General features: G+C 23.4%; 2 protein-coding genes across 3 annotated transcripts in view; both read left to right on the plus strand.

The window, feature by feature from the left end:
* The window catches only part of LOC117179315 (iron-sulfur protein NUBPL), an 18,040-nt gene extending 6,620 nt beyond the window's left edge, over nucleotides 1–11,420 (plus strand). Inside the window, exons 3-4 of one of the 2 annotated variants that reach the window (XM_033370974.1) lie at nucleotides 7,144–7,517; nucleotides 11,149–11,417. In XM_033370974.1, the coding sequence (XP_033226865.1) occupies nucleotides 7,144–7,517; nucleotides 11,149–11,318 (544 nt within the window). In that variant the 3' untranslated portion in view covers nucleotides 11,319–11,417. Of the gene's footprint in view, nucleotides 1–7,143; nucleotides 7,518–11,148 lie in introns of both variants that reach the window. The other variant, XM_033370973.1, reaches the window with a different exon arrangement.
* LOC117179316 (sulfiredoxin-1) overlaps nucleotides 1–20,902 on the plus strand; it is a 29,233-nt gene that overhangs the window by 6,568 nt on the left and 1,763 nt on the right. Inside the window, exons 2-3 of the mRNA XM_033370975.1 lie at nucleotides 17,523–17,741; nucleotides 17,934–18,137. Of these exons, the coding sequence (XP_033226866.1) occupies nucleotides 17,684–17,741; nucleotides 17,934–18,137 (262 nt within the window). The 5' untranslated portion in view covers nucleotides 17,523–17,683. The remainder of the gene's footprint in view (nucleotides 1–17,522; nucleotides 17,742–17,933; nucleotides 18,138–20,902) is intronic.

The following is a 20,902-nucleotide window of genomic DNA, read 5'->3' on the forward strand; positions in this document are numbered from 1 at the left end:
CTGACATCAAACCACACCTTCACCGCATTGTCATCCTGGGAATTTTCGAGTACACCCAGAAAAAAAAATGCCAAAGCGTAAAGCCTCAAAAATTGCAACAAAATCCGAATTGGAATGGGATTCCGATGAAAATGATGAACGTATCATCATACCTAATCCAGATTGCTCTGGCTCTGATGGAGATGATTCATCAGATGACAAGAATTCGGGATCGGAATTTGCCAGACCGAATTTTAAAATTTATTCACGAATAATAGAATCATCACTTACAAATGCTACCGTAATTTGGAAAATTTGCAACAAGAATAATATAGCTAAATTGAAAACGAAAGATTTCTGTAAAGAAATCAGCAGGAAATATTTGTCGCAATCAAAACTAGGTGATTTCGAAACTCACAGATACGAATCACGAACAAGAGCATTATGTAATAGTGAACAATGTCGCCGGAGGACTACTAGATTTTGCATTGATTGCAACATATATTGCTGCTTACATTGTTTCTCAAAATTACATTCTGAAACAGCAGGATCAAAATGATTTCAACGGATTGAAATCTCAAATGAAAAAAATTCTCCATAAAAAAAAAATTAAAAAATGTAAAAAAATATATAAAATCCCTTAAAAAAAAATAGACTATCGATATTCGTCGACCTCCACGTTGATGATAGTTGGGCAACGTAAACTTTGTTTGCGGCAGACGGACGATAGATATTCGTGAATCATTTTACTCTTACACGAAGCTTAGAATTATGAAAATTTTTTATTGAAAAACTATGCGCTTTTCGGAAAATTTGTCAAGAATAAAAAGTTCTTGTAATCAGCCGAGGAATACGCCTGAATTTTTCCGGAGCGTTTTGAGCAAAATTTTGAATTTTGCAAAAATTGTTCATATGCAACATCCAAAATTTTGCTCAAAACGCTTCGAAAAAACTTAGGCGTATTCCTTGGCTGATTACAAGAACTTTTTATTCTTGATAATTTTTCCGAAAAGCGCATCGTTTATTGTAAAAAAATTCATGAATGTTTTCATTAAATTTTTGTCATTAAGACGCCATTTTGAAAATACTAAAACGAAAAATCGATCTTTGAACCATGGATTCTCAAAGTTTAGACATTTATTCCACCGGTTAGTGAGATTCCAGGTTAATTACAGACTCGAAAAGCTTTGGAAAATGGTTCACAAAAAAAAAATAGGCACGAAAAATCACGTTTTTTTTTTTGTTTAAAAAAAGTGTACCGGTAGTCGCGTTTTGGCCGTTTAAGGGTTAATGAGAACTGATTTAATACAATCCAATAGGAAGATTCAACTATTTTTTTTGAAAGTTGATTCTTTTAATTGAAAAGTATACTATAATATTTATTGATCTTTTTGACTATTTGGTTGGAAATTTAACTATTTTCTTGAAAACTCATCTTTTTTTGATCGAAAGTTCAACTGTTTTGCGTAACATTTTTCTCTTTGGATAGAAAATTTTGTCCTTTTTGATTGAAATTTCACCTTTTTTTCTTGGTTGAGAGTTAATTTATTTTAACTGAAAAGTCTACTATTATATATTTGGTTCAGAATTCTCTTTTTTTCTAAAAAAATTCTACTATTGGTTTGAAAAATCTACTATTTGCTTAAATATCCACTTTTTGCTTGAAAATTTAATTATTTTGTTGAAAATTCAAATCTTCTGTTAAAAAGTCATTTGGTGAGATGTTAAAAAATCGTCTTTTTTGGTTGAAGGTAAATTTTTTTTGGTTGGAAAGTCTACTATTATATTTTGGTCCAGAATATCTTTTGGTTAAAAATTCTACTATTTGGTGGAAAATTTAACTATTTTAAAAAAATTGCTACTAATTTTTTTGTAACTAATCTTCTTTTCGTTTAAATTCAACTGTTTTTTTTTGTTTTGTAAATTCGTTTTTTTTTAATACAAAATTGGTTCTTTTGGATCGAAAAGTCATGTTTTCCGCATAAAAGTTAATTATCTTCAACCGAAAAATCGATTATTATATGTTCAGTTCAGAATTCATCTGTTTGGTGGAAAATGCAAATATTTCGATAAAAATTTTATTATTTTGCTAAAGAGTCATCTTTTTGGCAAAAAACTCAACTGCTTTGTTGAATATTCGTGATTTTCAAAAGAAAATTTGTCCTTTTGGATTGAAAATTCACCTTTTGGTAGGCAAGTCATATCTTTTTATTGAAAATTCATCTTATTTGGATAAAAGTTAATTCTCTTTAATTGAAAAGTCTACTATTATATTTTTTGTTAAAACTTCATCTCTTTTGTTTAAAATTTCTATTGTTTCAAAATTTAACCATTTTCTCGAAAAGTCATCTTTTTTGTTCGAAAATTCCTCTTCTAAGGATAAAAGTTAATTCTCTTTAATTGAAAAGTCTATTATTGTATGTGTTGTCCAAAATTCATCACTTTTGGCAACTTTCTATTTGAATGAAAATTTAATTAATTGTTTTAAAATTCAAATATTTTCTTGAAAAGCAATCTTTTTTCGTTGGAAGTTCAACTGTTTTGTTTAACAATCATCTTTTTTAACAGAAAATTCACCTTTTGGTAGAAAAGTCACATTGTTTGGCTGAAAATTCATCTTATTCGAATGAAAGTTAATTCTTTTTAATTGAAGAATATATTGTTATATGTTTGGTCGAAAATTCGTCGCTTTTTTAGAAATGATATTTGGCTAAAACTTTAATTATTTTGTTGAAAATGAAACGATTCGCTCAGAAAGTTTTTTTTCTCGAAAATTCAACTGTTTTGTTGAACAATAAAAGTCGTAGGTTTGTTAAACTGAAAAAAACTTGATTTTGTTGAAATTTCTTCTTTCTGGATTGGAAATTCGTCCTTTTGGATTGGAAACTCATCTTTTGGTATAAAATTCATATTTTTGGATATTCTATGGATAAAAGTTAATTCTCTTTAATTGAAAAGTTTACTATTATATTTTTGGTTAACAATCCATCTCTTTTGTATAAAAACACTATTAGTTGTTTGAAAATATAATTATTTTGTGGTAAATTCAACTATTTTCTTAAAAAGTCATATTTTTGTTGGCCGAAAATTGAACTTTTTTGTTCAACATTCGTCATTTTGGATATGAAAATTCGTCCTGTTGGATTAGAAATTTAGCTTTTGTTAGGAAATTAATTTTTTGATAGAGAAGGAATCTTTCCAGTTGAAAGTTAGTTCTGTTTAATTAAAAAGTCTACTATTATATTTTTGGTTCAAAAATTTTCAGTTTATTTGCTTGAACATTTAATTACTTTTTTAGTTGAAAAGCTAATTATTTTTTAAAAAGTTATTCTATTTTTGGTCCAAAATTCTTCTTTTTGGACGAAAAATTTAACTATATGGATGAAAATTCTATTACTTTGTTGAAACTTCAACTTTTTTATTTAAAAGTCATCTTTTTGGTAGAAAATTCATCTTTGGTGTTAAAAAGTTAATTATTTTAATTCAATGGTTTTGTATTATAATTTTTGTTAAAGTTCATTCTCTTTAATTGCAAAGTCTACTATTATATGTTTGGACCAGAACTCACCTTTTTGGGGTAAAATTCAAATATTTTGATGAAAATTTTATTATTTTGTTGAAGTCATTTTTTTATTGAAAATTTATCTTATGTATACCAAAGTTAATTTTCTTTAATTGAAAATTCATCTTTTTATCGGATATTAAAATTTTTAGTTGAACATTCGTTATTTTCGAAAAAAAATTTAACCTTTAAATTGAAAATTTATCTTATTTGGACAAAAGTTAATTCTCTTTAAATGAAAAGTCTACTATTATATTTTTGGTTAAAACTTCATCTCTTTTGTTTAAAAATTCTATTTCTTGGATTGAAAATTCACCTTTTTACAGAAAAGTCTTATTTTTTTAAATGAAAATCTATCTTATTTAAACAAATGTTAATATTTTTTAAATTGAAAAGTCTGCTATTAGAATTTTGGACTAAATTTGATCTCTTTTGATTGAAAATTCTATTATTTGTTTGAAAATATCATTCGTTTTTGTAAATTTAACTATTTTCTTAAAAAGTCATATTTTTTGTGTATAATTAAAATTATTTGTTGAAAATTTGTCATTTTCTAAAGAAAATTGGCACTTTTGGATTGAAAATCCACCTTTTGTAGAAAAGTAGTTTTTTTGATTGAAAATTTATCTTATTTAGACAAAAGTTAATTCTCTTTAATTGAAAGGTCTACTATTATATTTTTGGTAGATATTTTAAAAAAATCTATTAATTGGTTATAAATATAATTATTTTATGATAAATTCAAATGTTTGATTAAAAAGTCATCTTTTTGGTCGAAAATTCAACTGTTTTGTTGAATATTCTTCATTTTTCAATGAAAATTCGTTCTTTTGGATTGAAAATTCATCTCTTTTGTTTAAAAATTTTATTACGCTGTTAAAAATATAATTTTTTATGGTAAATTCAACTATGTTCTTAAATAGTCATATTTTTTGTTGTCAAAAATTCACCTTTTCATAAAAGTCATATTTTTTTATTGAAAATTTATCGTATTTAAACAAAAATTAATTAGATTTAATAGAAATTTCTACTATAATATTTTCGGTCGAAAATGTATCCCTTTTTATTGAAAATTTTATTATTTGTTTGAAAATATAATGATATTTTTGTAAATTTAACTATTTTCTTAAAAAGTCATATTTTTCCTTAAAAACTAAACTTTTTTGTTGAACATTTGTCATTTTTCGAAAGAAAATTTAACCTTTTGGATTAAAAATTCACCTTTTGGTAGGCAAGTCATATCTTTTTATTGAAAATTCATCTTATTTGGATAAAAGTTAATTCTCTTTAATTGAAAAGTCTACTATTATATTTTTTGTTAAAACTTCATCTCTTTTGTTTAAAATTTCTATTTCTTGGTTAAAAATGTAATTATTTTGTGGTAAATTGAACTATTTTCTTAAAAATTCATATTTTCTGGTCAAAAATTCAACCTTTTTGTTGAACATTCATCATTTTTTAAAGAAAATTCGTCCTTTCGGATTGAAGATTCACATTTTTATAGATAATTGAAAAGTCTATTATTAATTTTTTTCGAAAAAGTATCTCTTTTGATTGAAAATTATATTATTTGTTGAAAATATATATTCGTTGTAGTAAATTTAACTATTTTCTTAAAAAGTGATATTTTTTGGCGAAAATTATACTTTTTTGTTGAACATTTATCATTTTCGAAAGAAAATTGGCACTTTTGGATTGAAAATTCACCTTGTAGTAGGAAAGTCATATTTTTTTAAATTGATATTTCATCTTATTTGGGCAAAAGTTAATTCTTTTTAATTGAAACTTTACTACTGTACTATTCTACTATTCGTCTTATTTGGACAAGAGTTAATTCTCTTTAATTGAAAGCTCTACTATTATATGTTTCGTCGAAAATTCAACTGTTTTGTTGAATATTCGTCATTTCCCACAGAAAATTCGTCCTTTTAGAAAGAAAATTTATCTCTTTTGTTTAAAAATTCAATTACTCGGTTGAAAATATAATTTTTTTTTTTTGTAAATTCAACTATGTTCTGAAATAGTCATATTGTTTTGTCAAAAATTCAACTTTTTTGTTGAACATTCGTCCTTTGGGATTGAAAATTCACCTTTCTATAGAAGTCATTTTTTTTGTTTTTTGAAAATGTATCTTAGTTAAACAAAAGTTAATTTTATTTAATTGAAATGTCTACTATAATATTTTTGTCTAAAAATTTATCTCTTTTAATTGAAAATTCTATTATTTGTTTGAAAATATAATGATATTTTTGTAAATTCAACTATTTTCTTAAAAAGTCATATTGTTTGGTAAAAAATTCAACTTTTTTGTTGAACATTCAGCATTTCTTGGAAGAAAATTCGTCCTTTGGGATTGAAAATTAACATCTTTATAGAAGTCGTATTTTTTTTATTAAAAATTTATCTTACTTAAAGAAAAGTTAATTTTCTCTAATTGAAAAGGCTATTATTATATTTTTTGTCGAAAATGTATCTCTTTTGATTGGAAATTCTAATATTTGTTTGAAAATATAAATTTTTTTATAAATTCAACCATTTTCTTAAAAAGATATTTTTTGTCGGGAATTAAACTTTTTTCTTAATTAAACATTCGTCATTTTCGAAAGAAAATTGGCTCTTTTGGATTGAAACTCCACCTTTTGGTAGGAGAGTCTTTTTTTTAAATTGAAAATTCATCTTATTTGGAAAAGTTAATTCTCTTTAAGTGAAAGGTCTGCTATAATATTTTTGGTCGAAAACTCATCTCTTTTGTATAAAAATTCTATGATTTGGTTAGAAATATAACTATTTTGTGGTAAAATCAAATCTTTTCTTTAAAAGTAATCTTTTTTATTTGAAAGTTTAAAAGTTTTTTTAAGAATCGTCTGTTTGAACAGAAAATTCGTCCTGTTGCATTCAAAATTCACCTATTGGTAGAAGAGTCATATTTTTTGGTTGAAAATTTATCCTATTGGAATGAAAAATAATTCTTTTTAATTGAAGAATATATTGTTATATGTTTCGTCGAAAATTCTATTTGGCTCAAAATTAAATTATTTTGTAGAAAATGAAACTATTCTCTCAGAAAGTTTTTTTTTCTCTAAAATTCAACTGTTTTTTTTTTTAATAATAAAAATCGTGGGTTTGTTGGAATTTCTTCTTTCTCGATTGGAAATTCCTCATTTCTGAGTGAAAATTCATCTTTTGGTAGAAAGTAACACTTTTGAGTTAAAAATGAAACTGTTTCTGGTTGAAGTTTAATTTTTTGGTTTGAAAATTCGACCACTTAGTTGAAAATTCACCTTTCCTGGATGAAAATGACCTTTTCTGTTGAAAATTCATCTTTTCAGGTTTTATAGTCAAATTTTGTCCAAATTTTACCTGGAAAACTCAACTCTCGTTGAAAATTCGTTTTTCTTGGTTGAAAATTCTATTATTTTCTTGAAAATGCAATATCTTTCGACTTCAGAAATTTTATAAAATAATTTATTCCTCTATTTTCGTGAAAAATTATCCTATTTCCCTTTTTTTATAGCATTTCGGTCCGTGAAATCTGTAATTAAGAATATGAAATTCAATAATTAAATCATAAAAATTCTTAAATATTTATCTATGATTTGTAGTATGTCGATGGGATTGTTAGTAAATAAAGAATCGGCTATGATTTGGAGAGGACTTATGGTGATGAGTGCTTTGGATAAATTAATTCGACAAGTGGCCTGGGGCCCCTTAGATTATTTAATAGTCGACACTCCCCCAGGAACAGGAGACACTCATCTATCCCTGGTTCAAAATATCCCTGTAGATGGCGTTTTACTCGTTACGACACCGCAAAAAACTGCTCTTGATGTCACAAGAAGAGGGGCCCTTATGTACAAAAAATTAAATGTCCCTCTTGTTGGAATTGTTGAAAACATGAGCAGTGTTATTTGTCCAAAATGCAATCATGAAGCTTCTCTATTCAGAGATGGATCTCTAAATCTCGCTTGGGAAATGGGTAGATAATTTTTTAAACTATTTTAGTATTCAGGATTTTAAGTATACTTGTATTAGGGTGATTAAAAAAATAATTTTAGAATCTGAACACGCAGTTGTACCTTTTTAGTCAACAAATTTTAAAAAATCGGTTATTACATTTTTTAAATTTATTTTCTTACCTATTTCACATTTTTCTATAATAAGTAACTTTTTTAACCCTTAATGTGCATTGTGGGTGTCATAGACCCCAAGCAATTTTCAAACTGGGTCAAGCGTCAGTCTACTAGCAGCAGCTGCCGAAAGTGGAGGTAAAAAGTCGTGGGGTTTCTAACACCCAGTGTGGACTTAGTGAAAAAGTAATTTTAGAGCCAATTTTTTTTTTAATTTCATTGATTTTTGTTTACTTTCTAACGTAAGTATATCATATGAAGTGAAATAATAATTTTTTTTCGATTATTTCATACTTTTTTTCTTTGTAGATGGCTTATAGCTTACGGTAGCGCGTCATGCGAGAACAGACTTTGGATGTGTTGAATAAAATATAATGGTTAAATTACAGTTATAAATATGTCCCTTTTTCAATTTCTTGTATTTTTATACTATTGCATGTCAAAGTTCCTCAATTTTTATAATAATAAATCGATTTAAAATCAAAAAATCTGATTCATCGTTTTTGAAAGCACCCATGTTGCAATATTTTTAAAAATGAAATTACACTATTTCAAAAGTATAGTCATAAATGATCAGGTTAAAATAATTAAAATTGCGCGAGTTATTAATTTTGAAGTAAAAACCCTATTTTTCACTTTTTTTAAAATAATTTTTTTAACAAACTTAAAATAAATAAATGGATATAGAATCAACTCTATCTTATAAAAGATACCTCAAGCTATATCGGATCATTTTATTGTGACAAAATTTTAAATAGGGGTTAAACAATACATGATTAAATACGCTGGGGTCACAAATACCCACGAGCACTTTACCGTGATTTTTACCATGTATGCACTTTGAGGGTTAATTTACTTACTGTATTTTGTAATTGGCATACCGTATGTCGGATTAGTATAGAAAAAATGTAAAATAAGTAAGATACAATTATTTCGATTTTATATTTACCAATTTTTTTTAAATTCTACTCTTTAGTTTAAAATTTAATTATTTTGTTGAAAACTCATATTTTTGTGTGAAAAATTCAACAACTGTTTTGAAAGTTGAACTATTTTGTTAAAAATGTATTATTTTTTATCGAAGATTCATCTCTTTGATTGAGAATTTATTTTTCTTGTGGTTTTTTTTCTTTATGGTGGAAAATCAACGCTTTTAAACTTAAAATTGAACTATTACATTTTTGGGTGGAAAATGATCATTTTAGTTAAAAATGCAACTATTTGGTTACAAATTTCTGTTTTTTTAGTTTAAAATTCATGTATTCTGTTAAAAAATTGATGATTTTTTGGAAAAAATTTAACCTTTCTGCTTAAAAGTTCATCTCTGGTTAAAAATCTAAGTATTTCGCTGAAAACTAAGCTATTTATTTGAAAAATTAGCTACTTGGTAAAGATTTTGTTGTTATTAAAGTTAATTTTTTGAATAGACTACATACTTGTTAAAAATTAATATTTTTAATTGAAAATGTAACTATTCTATTTTTTGTTCAATATTTATCTATTTTAGTTTAAAACTTATCTTTCATAGTTAAAAGTTCAACTGTTTTAGTAGAAAATTTAATTAGTTGGTTAAAAATTATACTACTTATTTGAAATATTAACTACTTGGCAGAAAAATACCTTTTTTTGTTAAAAATGCAGTCTCATGTAAACAATTCAACTGTTTTGTGGAAATATCATATATTTTGTTAAAAAATCTTTTTTTTTGTTTCAATTTAACTGAAGGCAATTCATTTTTTTTTTGTCGAAAATTAATTCTTTCAACTGAAAATTTAACTATTTCATTTTTGGATGAAAATTTGCCTTGTTTGGCTGAAAACTTATCTTTCGTAATTAAGAAGTCAACTATTTTCAAATAAAATGAAACTATTGTGTTAAAAACTATACCATTTATTTGAAAAATGAACTGATTTGTAAAAAATTGTTTTTTTTTTTTTTGTTAAGAATTAAGTTTTTGAACTGAAAATGTAACTATTAAATTTTTTGCTGAAACTTATTTTTTTAGTTTAAAAATTATATTTCTTAGTTAAAAATTCAACTATTTTAGTAGATAATTAAAATATTTATTTGAAAAATTATCTACTTAATAGAAAAAAATTTGTTGTTGAAAATTCATTGTATCTGGTGGAAAATTTAACTTTGTTGTGAAAAATTGATGTATTTTGTTGAAGATTCGTCTTTTTCTGGTTCATTTTACTTAGAATTATTATTATTTTTTTAAATTAAATTTTTTAACTAAAAATGTAACGATTGAATTTATCGTTAAAAACTTATCTTTATTAATTGAAAATTATAATATTTGGCTGAAAATTCAAATATTTTAATAGTAAATTCATATATTTTGTTAAAAATTCATCTTTTTCGGTCGAAATTTAATATTATTTTTTGAATATTTACCTTTTTGGCTGTGGATTCAACTATTTTGTTAAACGTTCTTTTTTGGTTCAATTTATAGGTCACAATTCTTCTGTTTTTTTTTTAAATTAATTTTTTAGACTGAAAGGGTAACTATTTCATTTTTGGTAGAAAAATGATTTATTTAAATTGAAAATAAAAATATTTGGTTAAGAATTAAAATATTTTAGTAGAAAATTCAAACATTTTAAAAAAATTTTAACTATTTATTTGCAAAATTAATTATTTGGTAGAAAATTAAGTTTTTTGTTGAAAATTCACCTTTTTGGCTTTTTGGTTTTAAAAAATTCTATTTTGGTTCAATTTTTTTCGGATAGAGTTTCGGGTTTATGTTTAGGCAAAGATGGGGAAAAGGATAATTGAATAATAAAAACTCTTAGTTTGAGGGGGGGAGGTTCAGCCCCAAGCCCTCCCCCTGGCTACGCCGCTAGAAAATTCAGTTTTTTAAAATTAATTTTTTTTAACTGACATTGTAAATTTCATTTTAGGTTTAAAACTTTGTGAAAAATTCATGTATTTTATTGAAAATTTGTCTTTTTTTTGTTATTTATAACTAATACAGAATTTTTTTTTGCTGTTGAAAAGTAATTTTTAAACTAATAATGTATCTTGCATTTTTGTTAAAAACTTATCTTTTGTAAATACAGATTAAAATATTTGGTTGAGTATTCAAATATTTAAGTAGAAAATTCAAACATTTTGTTAAAAATTTTAACTATTTATTTGCAAAATTAACTATTTGGTAGAAAATTAACTTTTTTGTTGAAAATGCATAATTTCGGTTGGAAAATTAAAATGTTTTTTTTTAATATTCATGTATTTTGTTGAAAATTGATCTTTTTGGGTAAAAAATTATTCTTCTGTTTTGAAAAGTCATCATTTTTTTGAAAAATTGAAATATTTGGTTAAAAATCGTAATTTTAGTTGAAAAATTTTTTAATATTAATTTTTTAAACTAACGTGCGTATCTTCAGATTCGAAAATCTTTTTTCTTGTTTTATAAAAAGAATCACTTCAATTCAAATATTTCGATGAATTTCTTCTGATAAATTTGTAAAACCATAGGCATAAACATCTTGTGCAAAATTCCAATCAATGACGACATCGCTGTGGGATGTGATAGCGGAAAACCAATTCTAGTCTTGAAACCGAATTCTAGATCATCAGAAATTTACAAAAAATTGGCAAAGGACGTTTCTCAATTTTTACAAGAGCAGCGAGTCAATGCCACGTGAAAAGTGGACGAGATTTTGTATTCAGATGTATTACGAATAATTTTTTTTTATTAAATGATATTTCAGGATGGCTATTTTAATCGAGAAAACCAATTCCCGCTTATTTTCTGCTTTCGGAAGTTTAAAAAAAAGTTTTTAAATAAATTTTCATTTTATTAAAATTTTGTTATTTGAGAAATGATAAACTGAAAACTAAAGCTCACAAACTTTAAGTGGAAATTTTATTTCAAATCGTTAAAAATAATAAATCATTTACGTTTTTGAAAATCTCTTTCAGTTTCAAAGTATTTTTGAAATTTTTTTAGAACTCTCAAATATTTTTAGTATTTTTTAATATTTCCAAAAATTCTTTAACAATGTTATTTAGAATAAAAAATCATTTCAAATTTTCCCAGAATTCATAAGAAAATTTTTTCATTATCTTGAAACCTTTAAAAATCCATGAAAATCGGAATCGAAAATTGGTTAAATTTTCCAGAACTTTTAAATGTTTGAAAACTATTCGAACTTTTACCATTTTTTTAATCCTGTAAAATTTTAAAAATTGCCTCATAATATTCTAGATTCTTTTTTGATAATCTTTTAAAATTTTTAGAAATGTTCGTGAATATTTTCTTAAATTTATTTTTTAAACTAAAAGATCATTTCAAATTTTTCCATCAATCTTGAGAAAATTTTTTTATTCCATTGAAACCTGTTAACATTCTTAAGAATGTTAAAATTTTTTGTTCGGAATTTTCCAGTCTCCATTTTTTTTTTATATATTTTTAATCTTTTCCAATTGTAAATTATCAAAATATCTTTTAAACTTATTTGATCTTATTGTCTTATTGATTACTTGACTTATAAATTATAAATACCTAAAGTTGAACAAAAAAATTTTTAACGCTTACAATTTAAATTTAGCACACTGAAATTTCAGTGATTCCAATTTCAAACATTTCAGTTTCGATTTTTTAAAATATTTTTTTTATTATTACTTATTTCAAGTAAACAGTAACTTATTTTTTAGGCTAAAAAATTTCAAATATTTGAACGTAATTAAAAATTTAAATTAAATAAAAGCCTTTAATTATGAATCTGTTCATTGTTTCAAGGTTAACAGATTCAGAATCGTCTTGTAATTCAATTATTATTCCATTGTTAATAATAAAAAAATTAAATTTTTAAAATAATTAAGACATAAAATGGACAAATTTTAAATAATTTAAAGATTTTAGATTTACGCATTGTAAACTGAATGATTTCGTAATTTAAAGAGTTAAAAATCAAATAAGCATTTATAAATAATTAAAATTGAACTTATTTTAAATTGAATTCCCAGTCAAAACATAAATTTATTGTCATTTCCATTTTTCCCGGTTCAGTGGCCGTTCTGGTGTTCAACTGAAAACGATGGAAGAGTGAATTTATTTTGTTTCGACTATGGAATTTTATAAATTTTTGAAAAAAAATCTGTTCAACTTTGATTTCAACCGTTTTTTAAAACAATTAGTTTGATTGTTATCTTTTTAAATTAAGATATTATTCAGTTTAGAATAGGCAATTCGAAAATATTTCACTTAAAAATTTTCCATTTTATATATAAATGTAGATTTAAAGACTTAATCAATTAAAAAGTTGAAGAGTCTGAAATATAAGATTTTGGAGAAAAAACATTTTTAGTTGATCAAATCTTAATATAAATTAATTAATGATAATAATTGATTTTACAAGATGATTCGGAAGAAGTTCATAATTTTAGGATTTGCAGATTTTAAAATTAAAAATTGAACTTTTTCGATTGGAAAGTGTTATTAGTTAAACAAATGTAAACGCCAGTTTGAAATTTTATAACTACTATTTTTAATTTTAAAATAACTTCAAAATAACATATTTATAATTAAACAATTTTCTTAAATTTCAAATATTATTTCAGTCTAAAATATTTCATTTTTAAACTATTTAATTTGAAATTTCTTAATTAATGAAAAGAACAATTACTTAATTAAAAAATATGTCTGACTGTTCATTTTAAATCAGTAATTATAAATTAAACACTTAAAACTAAACTTCAAACGTTACAATTTTAATTGTTCTATATAAAAAAAATTAATTTGTAAGTCAAATTGATGAATTTTTATGCCTCAGTAACACCTGAACATCTATTATTCTTAGAAAAAATTCGCGTAACTTTAAGAAATATTTAGAAGTTTTGAAACAAATAAAAATTAATTTAAAATTTGAAATTATTTCACATAATTTCGACGAAGTTTCTACTTGTACCGATAAAATCCGGCTATCCGTACCAAAACTTCGGTACAAATAGTCCACGGTCAAATTTAAAACCAAGTCTAGATTTTGGCAGATTTCGAAAAAAAAATTTAGCAGATTTTTAACAATTTTGAAAGGCGTCAGAAGAATTTTCTTGGAAAATGGAAAATCATTTTTTATTTTGAAAACTTAACTATAGGAGAATGTCTGAAAAGATTTATAAAGATTTACAAAATTCTCAAAAATTAATGTGGAAGGTTTGAGGGATCTTTTTTAATTAGGCAGGATTAAAAAAATTAGAGACTACGTTAAAATCCCGAGAAATATTCCCGCAGAGATATAAAAATCTCGATTAATAAAATTCCCGAACAATTTATGATATTACCGAATTTTTAAATTCCCGCGAGAAAATATCCGATCAAGAAAAATCCCGAATTATAAAATTCCCGAATTTAAACAATTAAAATAATTGCTTATTAATCAATATTATTTATTTATTAAAAATACAATAATCAAATATTTTATCAAAAATTGTTTTTATTATTTAAAGTTTAAACAAATTATTGCTTGAATTTAAAATAACAATAATTGGAAAAAACAACAAATTTCTAGCTGAAAAATTTTGTTAAATTTGCATAGTATTTTTAAAAATTTCAAAAAACGTTCTCGGAAAACGAATTTTTAATTTAAAAAAAAGCTACAAAGAAATTTCAAGATAATTAAGGGTTAAATTAAATCCTGCAAGGTTTTTTGTGGAAAATGTTGTTTTTTGTGCGCATATGTTTATAAAACTTAATTTTTTATGAAATTTTTATACAATCATTGTTATTTTAAATTCACACAATATGTTTTTAAACTTTAAACGATAAAAAAATTCTGTTATTATAATATTTGATAATGATATTCTTAATAAATGAATAATATTGACGAAAATTCGAATTTTTAATTGCTTAATGTCAGGAATTATATAATTTGTGATTTTAAAATTCGAATGTTAAATAATTCGGTGATTTTATGTCGGGAATTTAAAAATTTGGTAATATTATAAATTGCTGGCAATTTTATTTTTCGTCTTTTAGTTTAATTTAGTGATAGTATTCGTTTCGAAAATTGTAGCACAAATTAGGATCGTCCAGAAAGATGTTTAGAAGTTCTGAAAAATTGTTAAAATAATTAAAAATTTGCAAAATGTAAAACAACATGTAGATGTTTCAAGATTTTGAAATAAAATTTTGAAACATTTTCAAACAATTTAAAAGGAAAACAATTTAACTTTTAATTTGCAGGGTGGCCTTTTTAATCGAATAAAAAACTTCAGGTCATTTCTTGGGTCAATTAAATTTAAAAAATTGCACTCAAAGCTAAAAATTGTTCCATTTGATGTAATAAAAAATAAAAAACAAATTAAAGCATTCAACGTGGAATTCTTAAGATTTAACTTTTAGAATTGAATCTTACAAATTTTTAAATTAAAAAATTGTATATTCAAATGTTCAATAATTAACTCAATAATTATGTGTTAGATACTAACACTTTTCAATTGAACAATCTTGAATGAAATGCAGATAAACAGCAAAATAAAATTTATTCAATTTTCATAAATAATATAAGTTCAAAGATTGAAATTCAGTACTAAAAATAGATATAAACGTTACCATTTTCACTGTTCTAAATTGAACAATCAATCAATGTATTTAAAAATGTTCAACATTCTATTAATTAAATCAATTTGAAGCTAGAAACATTAAGAATTGAAATATTAAATTTTTTAACTCTCCAAATTTTCCAAATTTTTTAAAAAAGAATCTGGAAGATTTTAGGTAAATCTTTTAAAATTTGCAGGATTTTATAAAAATAGTAAGAAAAAATTCTATTCACTTTAAAAGATATTTATCAAATTTTCCACAATTTTAAAAACATTTTTATAAAATCTTCTAGATTCTCTTTGGACAATTTGGGAAACCTTCTAAAATCTTTTTGAATATGCTTTTAAACTAATTATTCAAAATGAAAAATAAAAATAACTTACATCTTTCATTCAAATAATAAGTGTTCAATTGTTATTTATTCCTCAAAATTGAAAAGTTTCACTTATAATTAAAAACATTTTGTCAAGATTCCTAGGAAAATAAAAAATGATTTTTCATGTTGAAAAATTGTTTTAAGATAATATTTTAAAAGGTTTCCAAAATTTTAAAAAAAGAATCTGGAAGATTTTAGGTAAATCTTTTAAAATTTGCAGGATTTTATAAAAACGATAAGAAAAATGCTATTACTTTTAAAAGATATTTATCGAATTTTTCCCAAAATTTTAAAAACATTTTTATAAAATATTCTAGATTCTCTTTGGACAATTTGGGAAGACTTTTAAAATCTTTTTAAATATGATTTTAAACTAATTATTCAAAATGAAAAATAAAAAAAACTTACATATTTTATACAAATAATAAGTGTTCAATTTTTATTTATTCCTCAAAATTGAATAGTTTCACTCATAAATAAAAACATTTTCTTAAGAATCCTAGGAAAATAAAAAATGATTTTTCATGTTGAAAAATTCTTTTAAGAGAATATTTTAAAAGATTTTAAAAGGTTTCCATATTTTTAAAAAAAGAATCTGGAAGATTTTAGGTCAATCTTCTAAAATTTGCAGGATTTTATAAAAATGGTGAGAAAAAATTCTATTCACTTTAAAAGATATTTATCGAATTTTTCCCACAATTTCAAAAACATTTTTATAAAATATTCTAGATTCTCTTTGGACAATTTGGGAAACCTTTTAAAATCTTTTTAAATATGCTTTTAAAGTAATTATTCAAAATAAAAATAATTTACATATGTGATACAAATAATAAGTGTTCAATTGTTATTTATTCCTCAAAATTGAACAGTTTCACTTATAAAATACAAATGTTTCAAATAGAAGAATTAAAATTGTAACATTTAAAGTTCAAAAGCTCTTCGAAATTTTAAAGGTTCAAGGCTTTCTATGTCAAACAATTCAGTTTCAAATTGTTTACTTTAAAATATTTCTTTAAATTTACTCACTTAAATGAACAGTAAAATATTGCTAATTATTAAATAGCTATTATTTTTCTGAATTAAAAAGTTTCAAATTGAATTGGTTAAAAATTGATAAAGTTTTATTCTGGAAATTCTCCAATTTTGAACGGATTTATCATTGTTTTGTCAAATAAATTGTTGTTCACTTTTTAATACTTAAAGTAAAGATCCATTTAAAAAATAATTTAATTATTTATATTTACAGTTGAAAAATGAAAATATTTTTATCCAACATTTTCAACTTCGAATGCTTTTAATTTTCAATTGTTTAATTCTTCAAGAATGCATTTTGAAATTCCTTAAATTAAAAATAATGTACAATTAAAAATAAAAAAATAAAATTGAAAATTTTATTTTTTATTGTTAAACGCATTGACAACTAAATGACATGATTGAAATAAAAGTTTCAAAAAATGAAAAAAATCGAACTTGGATTCTAAAAATTTGTAAAAAATGTTTCTGGCTTAAAATCACTTAAAATGATATAATTTAAAAAATTCAAATGTATTGATTGATTCTTCAATTTAGAGAATTGAAGATAACAATTTATAAAAGTTAAACATTTTTAATTTGACAGTTTAACTGCATTTAATTAAAAACTGTTCAATTGAAAAGTATTAGTAGCTTTTTTAATACAACATTTTTAAATTAAAAAACTTTTGAACTTTTTAAATTGTTATTACATCAAATGGACACATCTTTAGCTTTAGAGTTCGATTTTTCAAATGTCATTGACCGTGAAAAATGTTTACGAACCGGGAATTTTTTCTATAATTAAAACGCCCACCCTGTTTAATAAAAATACATTTTTTGAGCAACTTATTGACATTCTTTTGTAACTTTTTTTTAATATCTAATGGAAATCGGAAAAAATGTTTTGGTGTTTAGATCGTAAAATGATCTTGCAGATTCTAGTGAACCTACATACTTTTAGATTAAACTGCGTAGATTGTTATCTTAACTGAGTGAAAAAGTAGGGATAAAGTAAAAGTGATTCACGCTGCAAGAGCATTGCAGTCATAATATTCAGCGAGTATAACACGTCAGTAATGATATTGCGCTTAGCATTGAAAGGATTGCGTCTGCCAACTCCAAGCAGATTATCCAGTAAGTGAAATTTGCTTGAAATTCGCCTTTTCCGAAATAAAAAAAAAAACAAATGAAAACTTTATTTTGCAATCAAGTTAAACAGAGACATATTTTTTCCACCATTTTGTTGCTACAATAAGTTTCGAAGTCATTCATAAAATTGGTATTTTATTTCTTCAAGGATTTTTAATAACTAGAATTTTTTTTTAGATCCGACCATGAATGAAAATATCACGAGTATTCACTCAAGTGAAGACGCAGAAGTCTACGAGGTTCCAATGTGTGTATTAATTAGGCCATTTCCACCTGAAGTTGATGACGAAAAGGTGAGAAGTTTGATGAGAACCTTGGAAGATCCGGAAGCTGAATCTTTAGTACCTCCTGTTGATGTTTTGTGGATTAAAGGGAGAGAAGGCAAGACATTTTTTATTTTTTTTTTTCAAACATTTTTTAAAGTTTCATCATTTAGAATATTACAAATTTTGCTTTTTTAAATTAAGATTTTTGACATTTTCTTTTTTTTTAACGCTCAACTTGATTCCAGATCGAAAGTCTCCAAAGCGCATGTTTTGAATTGAGAAAGTTGGACGCTTTTATATCCGAAGGTTTCAAATACTTTCGAGTTTTGTAAATGTTCTAATTAATATTTTATCAATTTACGAATTTCGAGGTTTACAAGTGCGGATTTTAATGTGAAACTTGGATTTTTTTTAAAGTTGATAATTTTTTTTATTGGATGATTCTTAAAAGAAAAGACCGTTTTACAGGGTAGCCGAAAAATTTAATTTTTAATATTTCCTGACTTTTCCGTGACCAATTTTTGATTTTCCCTGACCATTAGCTTTCAAAGACCATCATTTTAATCTTGTAATATTTTTAACATAAAATCTTTTATAAGCGCAAATAAACAATTTCAGAATTAAATAAAAAATTTAATAATTTATTTCAACCAAAAAATGATGACTTTTTAAAAAAAAATCCATTTTTAATCAGATTGTTGAATTTTCAAAAATAACGAAATTTATTTTTAACCATAGTTGAGTTTCCAAGAAAGTAATTATAATTTTCAACAAAAAAACGTAATAGGTAGTTGGATATTTAACAACAAAATATTAAATTTCTACAAAAAATAGATAAATTTTTAAATAAAAGGCTCCATTTTTAACAAAGATGATTAATTTTCCACCATATGGTCGAATTTTTATACAAAAAAGAATAAACTTCAACCACAACAGTTGTTTTTAAAAACAAAAGTTGAATTTAAAAAAATATATTTTTTACCAGTGTTTAGTTTTTAATAAAAGAATTAAATTTTCAACAAAATAGTCGAAATTTTAACCTAATAATTGAAATTTTAACCAAATAATAATTTTCATTTTATCAAGATAAATTCTCAACAACAAATTTAAATGTTGCATATTTAACAAAAAAAGATGGAATTTCTATCAAAGTCGACAAATTTTAGAACCAATGAGACGAATTTTCCAATAAAAAAATTCAAATTTTTCAGATAATACATGAATTTTCAAACTAGAAAATATAATTTTTAACCAAAAATAGAAAACTTAAATTTTTTGTAAAAAAAATTATATAAAAAATAATTTTCAATATAATAGTCAAATTTTCAACCGGAGATGAATTTGAACTAAAATAATACATTTTTCACTAAAAAGGACGAATTTTCAAGCTAAAATTGTAATTTATAATCAGAAATAGAAAAGTTAAACTTTCTGTAAAAAAAAGAAAGAAGTAAATGAAATATAATTTTCAATAAAGTAGTCAAATTTTCAACCAGAGATAAATTTTAACTAAAGTGATAAATTTTTAAATAAAAAAGACGAATTTTCAAACAAAAAATTCAATTTTCAAACTAAAAAATATAATTTTTCATGAAAAATAGAAAAGGAAAATTTTTCACTAAAAAGGTTCAAACTATAAATTATCATTTTTAACCAAAAATATATAATTTAAATTTTGAATAAGAAAAAAAAATAATTTTCAATGAAATAGTCAAATTATCAGTCAGAAATGAATTTTGTCTAAAACTATGAATTTTCCCAACCAAAAAGATGAATTTGGAACCAAGGAGATTAATATTCCACTGAAAAATAAAAATTTTCAATAAAATACATGAATTAAAAAAAATAAAATAATTTTCAACCTAAATAATATCAATTTTCAACTAAAAATGAAAAGTTTTAATTTTCATTCAAAAATTATCAATAAAAAACGAATTTTCAACAAGAGATAATTTTTTCCTAAAATCATAAATTTTCCCAACCAAAAAGACAAATTTTTAATCAAATAATTTAATTTTCAAATAAATAGTCGAATTTTCAACCTTAAAAAAAATCGATTTCAGCCAAAAATGCAAAAGTTAAATTTTCAGCCAAAAAATTAATTAAAAATCAAACGTACTTTCAACAAAATAGTCAAATTTTCAAACGGAAATGAATCTTAAAACAAAAATGATAAATTTTCCAACCAAAATATGAATATTCAACCTAAACAATTTAATTGTTCAATTAAAAATGAAAATTTTAAATTTTCATTAAAAGAATTATTAATCAACCAGAGATAATTTTTTAATAAAACCATAAATTTTCCGAACTAGAAAGACACATTTTTGAACAAGGAAATTAATTTTCTACTAAAAAAGAGAAATTATAACAAAATACTTTAATTTTCAAATTAATAGTAGAATTTTCATCATTAAAAAAGAGCAATTTCAACTAAAAACGCAAAAGTTAAATTTTCAGTAAAAAAATTGATTAAAAATCAAAAGAATTTGCAACAAAATAGTCAAATTTTCAAACAGAAATGAATCTTAAACATAAATGATGAATTTTCCAACCAAAAGATGAATTTTCAACAATGATTTGTCAGTCAAGGAAGACAAAAATTTCATCCAAATTGTTGAACGTTGAAAATGAAATACGAACTAAAAAAGAAGCAACGAATTTTCAACTAAAATGAACTAAAAAAATGTAATATCAACCAAACAGCATTTTTAGTTGATAAACGATAAATTAAAAAAAAAAAGACGAATTACAACAAATTCCAACCAAAAAAGGTTTTTAATATTAAATTTTGAATCTCAAAAAATAATATAATTTCAACCCAAAAAGGATTTTTAGTAGAAAAAAAGATTTAGTTTCATTTCTATCAAAACATATGAA

The sequence above is a fragment of the Belonocnema kinseyi genome, chromosome 9 (assembly GCF_010883055.1).
Source record: "Belonocnema kinseyi isolate 2016_QV_RU_SX_M_011 chromosome 9, B_treatae_v1, whole genome shotgun sequence".
NCBI lineage: Eukaryota > Metazoa > Arthropoda > Insecta > Hymenoptera > Cynipidae > Belonocnema > Belonocnema kinseyi.